Source organism: Spermophilus citellus (genome assembly GCF_964194105.1).
Source record: "Spermophilus citellus genome assembly, chromosome: 8".
NCBI lineage: Eukaryota > Metazoa > Chordata > Mammalia > Rodentia > Sciuridae > Spermophilus > Spermophilus citellus.
Window position 1 is genome coordinate 1,412,934 of NC_138189.1, and position 14,831 is coordinate 1,427,764.

At 64.6% G+C, this 14,831-nt stretch overlaps 2 protein-coding genes across 6 annotated transcripts; both read left to right on the forward strand.

The window, feature by feature from the left end:
• Window positions 1-28: 28 nt before the first annotated feature.
• On the forward strand, window positions 29-2,232 carry NICOL1 (NELL2 interacting cell ontogeny regulator 1). Of its 5 annotated transcripts, none has more exons than XM_081304319.1 (4): window positions 29-255; window positions 963-1,110; window positions 1,293-1,381; window positions 1,677-1,992. In XM_081304319.1, the coding sequence occupies exons 2-4, from the start codon at window positions 987-989 to the stop codon at window positions 1,881-1,883; spliced, it is 420 nt and encodes a 139-aa protein (XP_081160445.1). In that variant the 5' UTR covers window positions 29-255; window positions 963-986; the 3' UTR covers window positions 1,884-1,992. The 5 variants fall into 5 exon arrangements, with proteins under 5 accessions (XP_081160445.1, XP_081160444.1, XP_081160441.1 ...); XM_081304318.1 differs by lacking the exon at window positions 1,677-1,992 and adding an exon at window positions 2,121-2,232 and having other exon boundaries at window positions 124-255; XM_081304315.1 differs by lacking the exon at window positions 29-255 and adding an exon at window positions 262-861.
• A 3,955-nt stretch (window positions 2,233-6,187) lies between these two features.
• On the forward strand, window positions 6,188-14,631 carry NAT8L (N-acetyltransferase 8 like). The gene is made up of 4 exons (XM_081304675.1): window positions 6,188-6,884; window positions 8,109-8,273; window positions 9,621-13,989; window positions 14,056-14,631. Exons 1-3 carry the CDS (start codon window positions 6,518-6,520, stop codon window positions 9,986-9,988), a joined length of 900 nt encoding a protein of 299 aa, XP_081160801.1. The 5' UTR covers window positions 6,188-6,517; the 3' UTR covers window positions 9,989-13,989; window positions 14,056-14,631.
• The last annotated feature ends 200 nt before the right edge of the window (window positions 14,632-14,831 follow it).

The following is a 14,831-nucleotide window of genomic DNA, read 5'->3' on the forward strand; positions in this document are numbered from 1 at the left end:
TGGGGACAGATCACAAGTCCAAGGCACCGTGCGGCCGACCGGTTGAGAAAGGCCTCTGCCACGAGGCTCTCGGGACACCCCTGGCCTGTCACCTGCGTGAACTCACAAGTGCGCGCTTGCTGGCGGACGCCTCGTCCAGGAAACCGAGTTCCCCCGCCCCGCGCGGCCCTGCCTGCGTTTCCGGAAAGTCGGGTGCGGCGTCCCCACCAAGCGGCTAGGTCCAGGGGCACCAGGACTCCCGCATCCTCTCGCAGGGTGAGGACACCGCGACTGGCCGGCCATCCGACCGCAGGGGAAGCAGGGGTCACGACTCCGTGGAGGTCGAGGCCGACAGGGCGGGGGACGCAGTGGCCGCTCCGCGTCGGGGCACCCTCCAGGGGAAGGGCTCTGCGGTCCGCCGGGCCCAGCGACCGAGGTCGCACTCATCGGCGCCACGCTGGCCGCTAGCAGCGCCAGGTTGAGTCCCGCAATCCGCAAGTTCAAGGGGGGACGGCACCGAGAGGCCAAGCGACCACCCGGGTGGCACAGCGGGGAGGCGTGGCCAGGCTCTTGGCTCCGGCGGAGTCGGGGGAGGCGGGGGCGCCGCCAGAAGGCCCGGGGACCCGCGAGTGTGCCTCCGCCCCGCCCGCGCGCAGGGACCCCGGGTCGGGCCCCCGCGGTCCGCGGCGCACCCAGGGGCTCCGGACCCGGCCCGGCAGCCCCGCAGCCAGAGTGCGCCGGGCCCGCGCCGCGCGGTCCCGGGGTTCCCATGACAACGGCGGCGGAGGCCCGGGCGGGGTCGGGTCGGACGCATGCGCGCGCGCGCCGGACGGAGCGTCTTCCCCAGTCGCCCGCTTCTGGTCGCGGGGTCCACGAACCGCGGTAGGGGCGGGCGGGGCGGCGGGCCGGGCTCTCGGGGCCGGGGCCGGGGACACGGCCGGGGCGGGGACCTGCGGAAGACGTTGACCCTGCGCTCGCTGCAGGGCGGCCCGGGCTCCTCCTCGGCCATGGCCCCCCAGCCCGCGTGCCGGTGCCTGCTGTCGCCTCTGTCGCTGCTGCTGCTGCTGCTGAGCCTGGCGCTGCTGGGTGCCCGCGCCGAGCCCGCTGCCGGGAGCGTCGTCCCCGCGCAAAGTAGGTGGCCGCGGAGGGTGGCACCGGGCGGCGGCGGAGCCCCGGGGCGCGCGGGAGGCCCCGCCCCGCCTTTGTTCCCGGGAGCGGGTCCGCCCCGTGGGAGGGGAGGGGACCCTGGTGCTCGGGTGGGACCCTCGGCTCGGGGGGAACCCTGCAGCGGTGACGCCGGCCCGGGCCCCCAGGCCGCCCGTGCGTGGACTGCCACGCGTTCGAGTTCATGCAGCGCGCCCTGCAGGACCTGCGGAAGACGGCGCGCAGCCTGGACGCGCGGGTGAGCCGCGGGGCTTGGGGGCGGGGCCGGGCTGGGTGTCGGTCTCGGCCTCGTCCGTGCTGAGGCAGACTGGCCCTCCAGGAAGGCCAGCCCTCATCCAGGATCCCCAGGTGGGGGAAGGCCTGGGGAAGCTGAGGTCGGGGAAGAGAGTGCTGGAGTGGGAGGGATGGGAGGTCAGGTCCGGCTGGGTGGTTTGGGGATGATGCATGCACTGGACTCTCAGGGATGCCCTCTGGGGCACCAACAGGGATCCCTCAGGTCCTGGGGCTCAACCAAGGGAACTACTAATTGGAAGGAGGAAGAATTCCTGGAAGTAGAGAGAAGGGGAGACCCACCACCCACAAGCCCCGGCGCCTTCTCTGCACAAGCGCAGAGGGCCCACTGGAGGCCTAGTGTGCCCCACACCCAAGCCCGGAGCTGGATTCTTGGAAGGAACTGTCCCCACCTTTGGGGGCTACAGTGGGAGGTGCAGGACAAAGAAGCCCTGAGTGGGCAGCTTTGAAGAAGACAGGGAGTAGCTCCTAGTAGAAGAATAGGAGGTGGCTCCCAGCAGCCCCCAGTGGAAGGCTCCAGAGAACTGGGGTGGAGATGAGGCAAAGGAGCAGCCAGGATATCGGGCAGCCAGGATGTCGGGCAGTTCCGGGGCGGAGAATCCAGGAGTCGGAGGCCCCCTGGACTGGAGTCAGTGAGGGGAGATGGTCAGTGGGGACTACTTACATGGCTTCTCCTTGCTTTGCAGACAGAGACCCTCCTGCTGCAGGCTGAGCGCCGAGCCCTGTGTGCTTGCTGGCCAGCTGGGCGCTGAAGACTCTCTGCCAGTGCTGATCCCTTTCAATAAACGCCTGCCCCCACACTCGTGTCCTGTCTCCTGCTCTGGCCACCCAAGCCCTGTGCCACCCCCAGGAGCCCTGGTTGGGCCCTTCTCTGGGCCTGGGTTTCCCCAGATGTTCCAGGTGGGAGGGGCCCTTCTGGTTCATGTCTCCATAGCACCAGTGCTGAGAGGTGGATAGCACATCTGTCCACACTCACGGACCCACACCCACAAGCATCTGGTACCTGTCTGGGTCCTGCCCGCCTGGCCAGCCTGCCCCTTTTAGAGGCCAGAGGATTGGAAACTGGCCTGACCTCCCTGAGTTCCCAGAGGAGATGCCCCAGGGCAGATCCCCCCAAGGCTTGTCTGCCCGGGAGTGGGGTGGCTAGAGTTGGGGGCTCCCTGAGGCTGAGCTGGCAGGCTCCAGAGCCTGGGGCTACTGGGAGAGGGAGGCGGATTGGGCAGTGGTGGGTACTCCGGAGCATCGTAGGGAACGCCCAGGTAGCCACCACTCATCCCAGGTGGGGTAGCTGGCCCGTCTGGGGCTCCAGTTCCCTGGCTACTGCTGCCTGGGTATAGCACTGCCGCCTGTGCCGCTGACTCGGGAGCGTGGCACATGCGCAGGAGATTGTGGTCCACCAGCCCCACCTCTGGGCCTGCCCAGGTGTTTTTACTGCCTCTGCTGAGGATGGACGCCTGGATCCTCCTCAGTGCTCCTGCCCTGGCCTTCAGACCGCTGACCTGTGCTGGAAGGGCCTGGCGGTACCTGGCCTGCAGCCTCTAGGGCCTCTGTTAACCAGCCCCATGGAGGAGCTCACACCGTGGTGAGGAGACGTGGATATCCATGGAAGCCCGACAACAGGCCAGGGAGAAACGGTACTGAGGCCGTGGCAGACCTTGGGCCTCTGCTGGCCTTCACCCCTTCCTGGGCCGTGTGGTGCCTGCCAGGCTGTGGGGGCCAGGCTGTGCTGCCATTGGTGGGCTTCAGTTAGTGTAAGGGAGGCTGGGAGTACAGCGTGTCTTGTCTGGGTTGCCAGGTTCATCAACTCAAGATACAGGAATGAGGACGCACTTCTGGTGTATGCATTTCCCATGTTCATTCAAAATTCAGACTTAACCGGGCGTCCTGTTTCATGGGCAGCCATTAGCCCTGGTACAAACTGACCTCTCACTAAAAGAGACGGGGATGACTAAGAGGGTGTTGCAGGGTGCTCTCTGGGGAGATGCCCTGTGTGACAAACAGCTAGGGCACAGGGCCAGGGGGCTTGTGGGCATGTTCCTGTCCTGCCAGCAGGGGGCTCCGGTGGCAGGGAGCTGGAACAGGAGGTGGTCAGTGGTTAGGAGGAAGGAGGGGGTGCAGGGGCCAGGAGCCACCTTGGGGCCTTGCGGGGCTCTGAGCAAGTAGATGAGGTATGTTTGAACAGGGTGCTTCTGGCTGCTGTAGAGAGTGACCTCTGCAAGGACAGAATGGCCCTGTGAGGGGCTGGGGCTGGGCAGGTGGCCACAGGGAGGATCAGAAGCTGTTGGGTCTCAGATATATTTGAAAATAGAGCCAATGGGGTTTGGAGTGGGGAGGGAGGAGGCAAGGGCAACCCTTGAGCTCTGGGGGGCAACCCTTGAGCTCTGGAGGCCACCAGACTGGTACATGTTGCAGAGAGGGAAGGTTGGAGTAGATAGGCTGGCCGAGATCTGGGTGGCCGAGTGTGGACAGAGGAGAGAAGTGGAGAGGCCTGGGAGATGAGATGACTCCCGGAGCAGAGGAAGAGGCCTGAGGTGCATCCCAGAAGGAGGGCAAGGGCTCTGGGCAGAAGGGAGGGCTGGGGTGTTACCTGCTGCTGAGGGGGAAGCTCCAAGGCCACACCACAAGATCTGGCAACGCTGGTCACTGGTGACCTTGACCAAAGACAGGCTCAGTCAAAGGTGCCGAAGGCCTGACCTCAGCCTCTTGAAAGGAGCACAGGTGGAGGGAGCCCACTTGACGTGTGGTCAGGGCCAGTGGTGTGCTCTGTCCTGGGGTCTCCGACTCTTTGCCCCTGCCCATCTTATCTTGGCTCTGAGGCCGTAATAGGCTGCAGATGATCTGGGAAGGTGAATTCCCGACAGGTGTGGGCATGGCTGCAGTCTTGGATGAGAGGGTCCTTATGGAAGCACAGAGCAGGGGAGTGGACAGCGGCAGGGCCCTGCCAGAGCCAACGAGTCCGGGTTTCTGCCTCTGTTTTCTCTTCTGTGAAATGGGGACAGGCACCAGCTTCCCCCACTGCCTTGGAGGAGGAAACTGGGGCTCAGCCAGGACGGGGCCTGCTCCTTCGCAAACCCTCGCCTGCTCTTAGCTGGTTCTGGCGCATTACAGTGCCCTGTGGGGGTGGCTTCGGGGGTCACATGGTTACAGGGGACTTGGGGAAGGGGCTGGGGGTGCAGTCAGGCCAGCTGGAGGGAGGGACCTTTTGCAGATGACAAAACTAGAGACCCACCAAGGGCACCAGGCCTCATCTCTGTCCTTGGACCTCTCCATGGACAGCAGAACAGGGTAGCCTCAGACTAAGGGTGCAGGGGTGAAGGGTGGAGACTGGACCACTTTGTTCTGAGGTCACCTAAGGTCTCAGGGCCCCTTTATACCCAAGTCTGGAGCCTCAGCTGGGCCCTGTCCAGCAGCTCCTGGAGAGGGCTTTGCCTCTCCCTTTTCTTGGCCCCCACCAGAAGCGTGTTCCCCCAATGCCCATCTTCACTTCCTCCAGTCCTCTGATGCTTCCAGGAGCAGCAGTCCCCCACTTTTCACAGTGCTGACCCCTTGCAGGCTGACCCACTCTTCCTGCAGTCTACCTGGCCAACCCCAGGACACTCAGAGGGGCCCCGTGGCTGGCCTGGGGCCTTGGTAGGTGCTCAGGAACCCTAAAGGGGTCGATGAGTGAGACGGTAGAGATTTCCGGTGACTCCTTTGCCCTGTTCTGGAAAGGTCACAGCCGGGCCCAGACAAGTCCTCGGGTTTTGGAAACGTGCAGGGGGTACCTTCCCAGCTTGGTGTTGTCCTCCCCACACCAGGGTCCTTGCACGGGGGGCCCGGGCCAGTGAGCCGATTAACCTCTCTCTCCCACTCCCACGTTCCACCCACGGTCGGGCCCCAAGGGGACCTCGGCTAGAGGCCCCAACTCCACAGCGCAACGCAGGCTGAGGATCCTTGGGCCTGAAGTCCCAGGCCTATCCTCAACCCGCGGGAGTGGGGAACTCTGCTTGGGATGGCCCTTAGGGGTGACATAGGGGAGGGTGCAGAGCAGCACAGGGCTGGGTTCAGGGAGCGCTGAGCATTGGGCCTGCGACTACCCGTTCCCCCACTAGAACTCCAGGTCTCCGAGCCCAGCCTGCTGCGTCTGCAGGTCCTGCTCCCGGGTCCACGAGAACGCGGCCTAAAGCGGAGAGCCCCCGCGGCACCTGCACTGGTGCCACGGGGCGCATGCGCGGGCCGCGGAGGGCGGGGGCCAGGCCGGGAGGGGTCCCGAAGGCTCTGCACCCCCGCGTCCGCTGCGGGAATCGGGTGTCTGAGTTGGGTTCTGCCTGCGCCGGGCTCGGCGGGGCTGCAGGCGGCGTGGGCATCTCGCAAGCTGGGGCTGCGCCCCCACTCCCCCCCGCCCGTGACGCCCCGGCCGCAGGTTCCGGGGCGCCGGGCCCGTAGGAGCCGCGGCGACCCTCCCCGAGATCTCGGCCGGTCACCGCATTCAGACAAAGGGGTGGAGGTGCTTCCGTGACTGCGCCCAGCGGCCGTGGAGGAGGAGGACGCGGTGCTGCGGTCACCGCGGCCCGCACCGAGCGGCGGCTGCGGGAGCGCAGGGGGCGGGGCGGGAGGCTCCCGTCACACGCTCGCCACTCGCCGGGCCCCGACCGCCCCCGAGCCCGGAACCCCCAGCCCAGGCCGCCGCCGCCGCCGCCGCCGCGCGCCCCGGGCCCTACGCGAGTCTGCCCGGCCGCGCCGTCGTGTCCCGCCGCCCGCCGCGCAGCGCCCCAGTGTGCCACCGGGCGGGCGCGGAGGCGGTGTCTGCTCCCACCCCCGAGATCACATGGTGACCCTCGGCAGCCAATGCAGTGGACGCTAGGACCCTGCGGGACCCCGGGCGCCGCGACTGCACCCGCGCCGCTGCATTATAAATACTTCTCCAAAATGCGGCGCAGCTCCCTGCGCGCGCCCCGGCCGCCCGCCGCCTCCGCCCCGCGCCCCTGAGCCGCCGCCGCCGCCGCCGCCGCTGCCGCGGGTCCGAGGGCGCCGCGCCCTTGCCCTGGGCCCGGGCAGTGCCCGCCGCCGGCCGCGTCCCCGCGCAGCCCGCCTGGCCGGGTGCATGCATTGTGGGCCTCCCGACATGGTCTGCGAGACGAAGATCGTGGCCGCGGAGGACCATGAGGCGCTGCCGGGGGCCAAGAAGGACGCGCTGCTCGCCGCCGCCGGCGCCATGTGGCCCCCGCTGCCCGCCGCGCCCGGGCCGGCCGCCGCGCCCCCACCCGCGCCGGGCCCCCAGCCCCGCGGCGGTCCCGAGGGCGTGGGGCCGCCGGCGGGGCGCGGCGTGTGCATCCGCGAGTTCCGCGCAGCCGAGCAGGAGGCGGCGCGCCGCATCTTCTACGACGGCATCCTGGAGCGCATCCCCAACACGGCCTTCCGCGGCCTGCGGCAGCACCCGCGCACGCAGCTGCTCTACGCCCTGCTGGCCGGTCAGTGCGCGGCGCGGGCGGCGGGGACCGCGGGGTCGCCGGCCGCCTCCTGCATGTCGCAGTCTCGCGCGGGGCCCGGGCTCGAGCGAGCCCGGCGGGCCCCTTGGGGACCGTCGCCCGAGGCTCCTCCCTCCGCTCCCGCCCGGCCCCCTGTGCAGACCCGCGCCTCGGAGCCCGGGCGGGGCCTGGCCGGAGCTGCGCCCGCGCCCCGGCCCCGCCGTCCGGGGAGGGACGGAGCCCGCACACGCCCGCGCCCGCACTCTGCGGCGGGGCCGGGGCCGGGGCCGGGGCCGGGAACCCGCGCGCGCCGAGCGGGGGCTGCGGTCGCCAAGGGCAGAGCCCCCCACCTGCATCCTCGCCGCCCTCCCTGCGGGTCTCCCCGCGGGTCGCCTCCTGGGCACCCGGTGGCGGTTGCGGGCGGCGTCACGGGGCAGCTAGCGCGGTGCTGCGGCCGACGCCTGGCGCGGGAACTATATATAATCGGCGGGCGGGGGAGGCTGCCTCGGCGGCTCCCAGCGCTCATGGACGACGGCCATCTCCGCGGGGCGCCGGGTGGACTGTGCACCTGGGCCACTCTCGGAGGACGGCCCGCGCATTTTTGAAGCCCCGCCAGGGCAGGGTTGCCCTCCCATTCTGCCGACAAGGAGCTGAGGCGATTCTCCCAAGGTCATACAGCAGAGGAGACTCACTCCTCCACAGCCCGAATTGCGCTGCAAGTGGCATAAATCTCTCCTGCCCCTGTCCTTGTAGGCCTGGAGGTCCCCAAAGGAGGGAACCCTGCCACCCCCACTCTCCAGCTGTAGGATGGCCTACAGGCCTTGTGGGCTGCTCCCCGGTAGGCTCCTGGCAGCCTCTTGGTTTTGCACCAGGCTAGATCCAGTGGGGAAGGGTGGGCAGAGCCCCTTGGCAGCTGGGGAGGTAGGCACTGGCATCAAGGGGACCCAGCCCTAGGCTGCCCCCCAGCCATTCAGGGCAGCCTGCCCCTGCTTGTCTCAGATTACAGAGGTAGTTTATCTTTGTGGCAGAAATTTTGAAACTAGGGAAGAGTAGTAAGGGGCACAGACTGACCGCTGCTGCGGGGAGATCTCCCTAACTTGTGTGTCCTTAGAAGTGCTGGTTTACCAAGGTGGCAGGGCTGGGTGTTGCGGTCCCTTGTTTGTGTAGCTCACCCCATGACCAGGCCTGCCCTGCACCTGCCAGCTCAACTGTGCCCCTTGCCTGCAGCACTCTGCTTTGCTGTGACCCGCTCGCTGATGCTGACGTGCCTGGTGCCTGCTGGGCTGCTGGCCCTGCGCTATTACTACAGCCGCAAGGTGATCCTGGCCTACCTGGAGTGTGCGCTGCACACAGACATGGCCGACATCGAACAGTACTACATGAAGCCACCTGGTGAGTCGTGTGGTCTGCAGCTGCCCTTGGCCCCTCCTTCTGGCAGAGCTGCCCTTACCCCCAGCATCTGCGGGCCAGGGCCAGGCACAGATGGGCCTGGGCTGGGGGTTCCTGATGACCTGAGACTGCTGAGTGACTGAGGCCTTGCCAGTGGTGGGGGTTCCAGTGGACTGTGAGAAGCAGAGCTGAGCCCTCCCCCTGGGTGGCTTGAGCTGACTCTGGGCCAGGGTGGCCTGACTCTGCTGCTCTAGCTGGCATCTGCTTGGTGGGGGGCAAGATCCTGGCTGTCCTACCTTGCTGGACCCTGTGCTGGCCTGGAGTGCAGGGGCCCTGGGTGGAGGGAACCCATGTGGCAAGGAGAAAGGACACCTGGACATGCTGTAGCAAAGGATACTCCAGGGAACAGAGGACCAGGGCAGGGATCCTGGCCTTAGCCTTGGCCTCCATTTATGGCGTGGTTTTGGGGCCACTTAGTGAACAGGAGGGTCTTGTTCAAGCCACTGTGGCCTTCTGTGGTGGGAGGGGCTGGGAGTCCAGTCTAGAGAGACATGGGGCTACTCTTCCCCCAGGCTGGCCCTGAGGCAGGCTGGGTCCTGGGAGCCAGAGGAAAGAGGCCTTTGGCCCTTTGGGGCCTGCACACCTCCCAGGTGCTAGGGTGTCTCTGGGCTGAGGAGAGGGGCACTGACCAGTAGGAGCTGGGTCAGTGCTGGGCAGTGGCAGTCCACTCTGACAGTGCCAACTGCTGCTGTTGCTGGCGTGGTCTGAGTTGCCCCATCCTGGCCCTGCCCACCTGGCCATGGCCTCTGCCAATCTCCTGACTCTTTCCCACAGCACCAGTTCTCTGTGTGGAGCCCTCACCTGGCCCTGCATGGAGGGAAGGGGGCACCAGCAGGAGGGGTTCAGGGAGGGGCACGGGGGTAGCTGTGGTTGCTGCTGATGTGCAGGCTGGGGGCAGAGATGAGCGGGCCAGCTATTCCTGAGGCCTGGCCACAGTCATCTGAGGCCATTGGGTCTGGGAGCAGGGGCCTGCTTGGCTGAGTCTGCCCAGGTCTTGATCCCAGGGGAGGGACTTGGGCCTCCGACAGCCACCCTCGCTAGGGCAGCCCGGTCTTAAGAGCTGAGTGTGTCTGGGCTGCAGCATCAGGTCAGGCCGCAGAGAGCAGGCCGGCTGGGCCTGACCGAGGGCATCTGGAGGAGACAGCTGCACCTGCTTGTCCAGCACTGTGCTTCCCCTTGGGTCCAGAAGAGCTGGGAGATGGGCCACAGGGGCTGAGTCTCCCTGGCTTGGCACCCTTGAGTCCTCCCCAGCCTTCCTTGGAGTATCCCTGACCCTCTTGTCCTCTGCAGGCTCCTGCTTCTGGGTGGCCGTTCTGGATGGCAACGTGGTGGGCATTGTGGCTGCACGGGCCCACGAGGAGGACAACACAGTGGAGCTGCTGCGGATGTCTGTGGACTCGCGCTTCCGTGGCAAGGGCATCGCCAAGGCGCTGGGCCGGAAGGTGCTCGAGTTCGCAGTGTTGCACAACTACTCCGCAGTGGTGTTGGGCACCACAGCCGTCAAGGTGGCTGCCCACAAGCTCTATGAGTCGCTGGGCTTCAGACACATGGGTGCAAGTGACCACTACGTGCTGCCTGGCATGACCCTCTCGCTGGCCGAGCGCCTCTTCTTCCAGGTCCGCTACCACCGCTACCGCCTGCAGCTGCGCGAGGAGTGACCGCAACCGCCCACCCGCCCGCCACCCCGTTCACCCCGTCCACCTGTGCCCGCTGCCCGCCGCCTGGTGCGGCCCTGCTTTCAGACGCTCACCTTGGCATCTGTGTTGGGTTTTCCTTTCTCAGCGTCTCGTAGTTATCTGGCTGGTTCTGGGGGCCTTGGGGCTGTTGCTCATCCGTGACACTTTGGTGGGGTGGGTTATCTGCAGCCATGGCCCCTTGCCCTCCCCAGCCTGTCAGGGTGACTTGCCACTCCTTGAAGAGTGGCATCGTGGACCACCTAGACTGTCCACCCAGCTGCCTAGCCTGCCTCCGTCAGGGAAGGCTTGGCCTTGCCCACCAAGCACAGAACCTCTGCAGCAAAGCCCCCCAAGGAGCAGCCTCCTGGCCCCTAACCAAGCTATGGCTCAGCTGCCAGTCCCTGGAGTGTGGTCTGCTGGGCCGGCTGGCCGCTGCCCCATAGGAGGCAGAGCTGAATGCGGCCCTGCTTTGCTCTGTGCATGCTGAGGACGTGGCCTGGCCGCAGCATGCCGCATGCCACAGCCCCCTGCCCTGCTGCCCTGCCCAGACTGGACCCCAGGACCGAAGCTGGTGAGCACCCTTGTCCTGGTCTGAGCTTGCCTCCAGGGGGGCCTGTCCTCTGCCCACCCTGCCTGCTCTCTGGTGGGCCTGGACTGCCCCCACCATCCTGCTCCATCCACCCTGTTTTGCTTTGACATCATCTCAGTCTCGCTCCCGTTGATCCATGTGCCCCTCTCCCTGGCTTGGCTGACTTGGCGGGCACCAGGCGTGGTTCCTGTAGCAACCCACTGCACAGTGTGGCAGGGGTTGGTGGGGGACACCTCTCCCCCAGCGCCTGCTAGATCAGGTGGCCTCTCCCAGCTGCCTGAGGCCCTCCTGCCTCAGCTGTCCACCAGGGTCTGCCCTATGAATCTTATAGCCCAGGCTGCTGCCGGCAATACCCAGCCACAGCTTCTCCCAGTCTGAAACCAACCCGTTTTCTAATAAGTTACTTAGACAGAATAGCACTCTGCATGACTTTAATTCTTGGGACAAACGGTAGCTTGTACCTTCAGACACACGTCCGTGTGGTGCTAGCACATGCAGTATTTCTGGCCCCATTGGATGGGGGTGGGTGGCCGGGTTGATGGAGGCTTCCACGGTTTGAAATTTGGAGGGAGACTCTAATTTAATGTGATTTCCCCCTAAAGACCATTCCTGGTGGTGAGGAGGGTCCAGGCTGCCCCTCCAGCCCTGGCATGCAGGATTGAGGGGCAGGGTGAGCCCCTCAGCCTCAGGAGGAGGAGCTGGGCGCTGCACGAGGAGCGGTGGGTCCTGGGGCCAGGTGAGGTTCCATTTGGGGACTGGCCCAGTGGGGATGGCCTGGGATGGGGGAGAAAGGTGGTTACTGGAAGTGCCCCTATGGCAGCCTGGACCAGGCTCTGGTGGCGAGAGGGGTATAAAGGCCCACTCAGACCTCTATGGGGTTGGAGGGGGAGGAGGAGTGGCAGTGGGGCAGGCCGCAGAGCTAGGTCCCAAGGCTATGTTCTTAGAAATGGATGGATGGACGTCCCGAGGGGCCTTTTGTCCTGTTAGCAATTGAGGCATTTGCAGAACACTGTACAGACCCCGATCTCCCCTGTACATTCCTCCCTGGTGGCGCCCGGTCCCCACTCGGGGATGGGAGTTTTGTAGACTGTACAGAAATCGGCCCCTATTTTCTTGCAGCTCTCAGATTTTGTTAACCTGGATTATACAGACAGACGTAAAGTGTTTTAGCAAAATGGAAAACAAACAGTCGTGCCTTTTCCTCTTTCTGTTTGGTCTGGTTGCTGGGGCTGGTCTTGGGCTGGTCTTACGGGGCGTTTGGGGCTGCCGGCTGGTCTGAGACCTGGGGCACAGGAGGCAGGGCGTGGTGGAGTCAGTATGTGGTTGGTGGGCAGCTCCGCCTGCTTCTCCTGTCCTGTGCCTTGGGAGCCTGCAGTCTGTGGGGTCAGGGCACGGGATGGGGGTGCTGGGGCTCTCCCAGGCCAGGGCAGAGCCTGGGGACTGGGGCAGCCAGTGTCTCCTTGGTGGTGAGTTGAGTGAGCTCACAGCCCTCCCCCACTCCAGAGGGTCCTGGGGGAGGGCTGTGTCCTCCTCACCTGGTGGCCCCAGGCTCGCTGAGGGAACGTCTTCCTGGCTGCACTGCCCAGTGGGTGCAGGGACGCTTTCTGGACTCTTGCCTGTTCTGTGCTGCCCTGTGTTGCTGCCAGGACTTGGGAGAGATGCAGCAGGAGGAGGGCAGGCTCAGGCTGCACCTGGGACAGAGCCCCCCCATCAGGCCACTGCAGCTCTGCAGGTCTGGAAGGCTGTGGGCAGGTTTCCTGCCCCTCCAGGCTGGAGGCTGGGCCTCTCCCCACCTGCCTTATCCCTCCAGCCTGAGCAGTGACTGCTCCGCAAATGTGCACTGACATGAATTTTATATGTTTGTAGAGATTCTGATGTATCTTCTACCTCCGTGGAGGCCCTCCTGGGCCTGGCTGCCATGTGTCCAGTGTGGCTCCCCTGAGTTTGCTGGCCTGCTGTCCTCCTCCCCCAGGCCTTGCCCACCTTAGGTGGCTGGCACCCACGTTCCTGGCCTGGAAAGGCCTGGGGAAGGCTAACATGCCTTTGGCCATTCCCACAGGAAGGCCCTGTGCTCAGGGTCTGGATACTTGGGATTTCTGTTGTGTGTTTGGAAGACTGGTTTGGAGTAGGGAGGGTGAAAGGTAGAAGTAGAATGTTCCAGGACATCAGCATTAGACAAACCTATGGTGTGCAGCAGCTCCCTCTGCCCAGGCACACATCTGTGCAGACAGATAGCCCCTAAGGTGGGTGACCAGGCAATCATTTCACCCACATGTGCCTCAGCACATGGGGGCTCTGAGTGTGAGGGCTGGAGCCTTCGCAGCCATCGTGGCCTACCCTCCTGTCCCCCCTCCCCCCATGCCCAGTTTGGGTTTCTGCTGCACCACCCTGGGCACGGCAGCAGCTGTGATACTACCTCTGACTGGAGAAGCTGAGGAATAGGGCCAGCCTGGTCTGAGAGGGTAGACGGCTGGCTCTGGAAGAGGGTTCTGGCTGGGAGGTCTTGTGGACAGCAAGTCTGAAGCTATAAGGTCCTGGGGCAGCCCCTGGTATCCTTCCTCAGGCAAGGCAACATGAGTCCACAGGCCTTAGAAGGGATGGGGCTGGGGACACCCTGAGGTGAGCTTCATGGGCAGTCTGCCAGGTGCCTAGGAAGCTCTCTGAGCCACAGGGGTCATCTGTAGCCTGTGGGGGGCACAGTGCCCCTGCCCGCCTGCCTCTCCCCAGTGGTCCCACGTTCCCGGATCCATGGGACTGAGTTACAAGGCTGTGTCTGGGGCCACAGTCCTGGGAATGTGGGTTTCTGGGTGTTGCTAGGGCATGGGACTTCTTGGGGACTGAAGGTGGCTGCCCAGCCAGGCAGTGGACTGTGTGGGCACCTTCCTGTTGGTGCCTGGGGAGCCGCTGCCTCTGGCCGCCGTGGGCCCTGTTGCTGATCCTGTCTGCTCCCTGCTGACTTGCTGTGTCTGTTGGAGGTGGCTCCTGGGGGTCAGTTCTGGTCTCGGGCCATGTTCTTGCAGGTGACTCCTGGGACAAAGATGTCAGGGATGAGCTGAGGCCAGGTGTGGAGCAGACCCTGGAGCGCACTGTTTCTTGACGCTGCCATCTCTGCTCCCAGTAGTGACATGTCCACAGAGCTACCCTGGCCTGGGTGAGGATGAGCCCTGACATACCATTGTTGGATGTATTAAAAAAAAAAAAAACACAGCAATAATTAGCCATTTTAAAGGAGTGTACCTGTGTATGTAAACGTGCATTCCTGTCTTTGTACGTGTGCGCTTATGTATGTGTGAGCATGTGCATGAGTGTGTGTGTGCAAGCACACACAGGAGTGTATGGGTACATGTGTATTGTCTATATGGGAGCATGTGTGTTCAGGAGCATCTCTGAGCAGGTGTGCATGTGTGAGCACATGTGTACATGTGCACATGAGCATGTGTGTCCACACGGGCACCTGCAGGTGTGCATGTGTATGTGTGAACATCTTCATGTTGCATGTGTGTCTGTGAACATGTGTGTGTGCATGTGCACACATTCATGTCTATGAGTGTGTGCCTGGGCATGTCCTTGTAAGTGTGTGCACATGTGTGCGTGTGAATGTGTGTGCACATGTGTAGCAGTGGAGAGGGCACCGGTGGGAAGAGCCTCCTTCCTGCTCTGGGAGGTTGCTTGTGGTGAGAAGCAGGGTCCTGTGGTCATCCCTTGCTGTGCCCACTCCTCTAGGCCCAGATCCATGTGAATGTAGCACAGCCCTGTGGGCTGGTGAGCCTCTCATGACCCCGCTTCTCTGGCCACCTCCCTCTCTGTTGAGGGCAGGGCAGAGGAGTTGGAGACCCTGGGACAGGACACTGGCTGGGCCTGGTCCAGGTGCAGGTCTACTGTTGTGGTTGTTCCTGAAGCTGTACTGTGAGCCCACATGGGGCGGAGGTGTCCTGAGACCCGGGAAGTGCCAAACAGCCCCAGGGCCAGGCAACAAGCCAAGTTCCCAAGGAGACAGGCTGGGGGCCTGAGTGGGTGTGTGTCCCCGCCTGCATGGCCCCCAATGCTGCTGTTTTTCAATAAAACCAGAGTTGAAGGAACCTGGCTCTGTGCTTTTGTGAGGTGGCTCCGAGGCTGGCGACGCTGGACTCCGTGCTGTTGGACTCCCTCCCCCACGGCTGGGCTGCCGCTGCCAGCTGACCCGGCCTGGAAGCAGGCCCTGAAAATTACACCTGAGCATGGGAGGTGCAGAGAGGT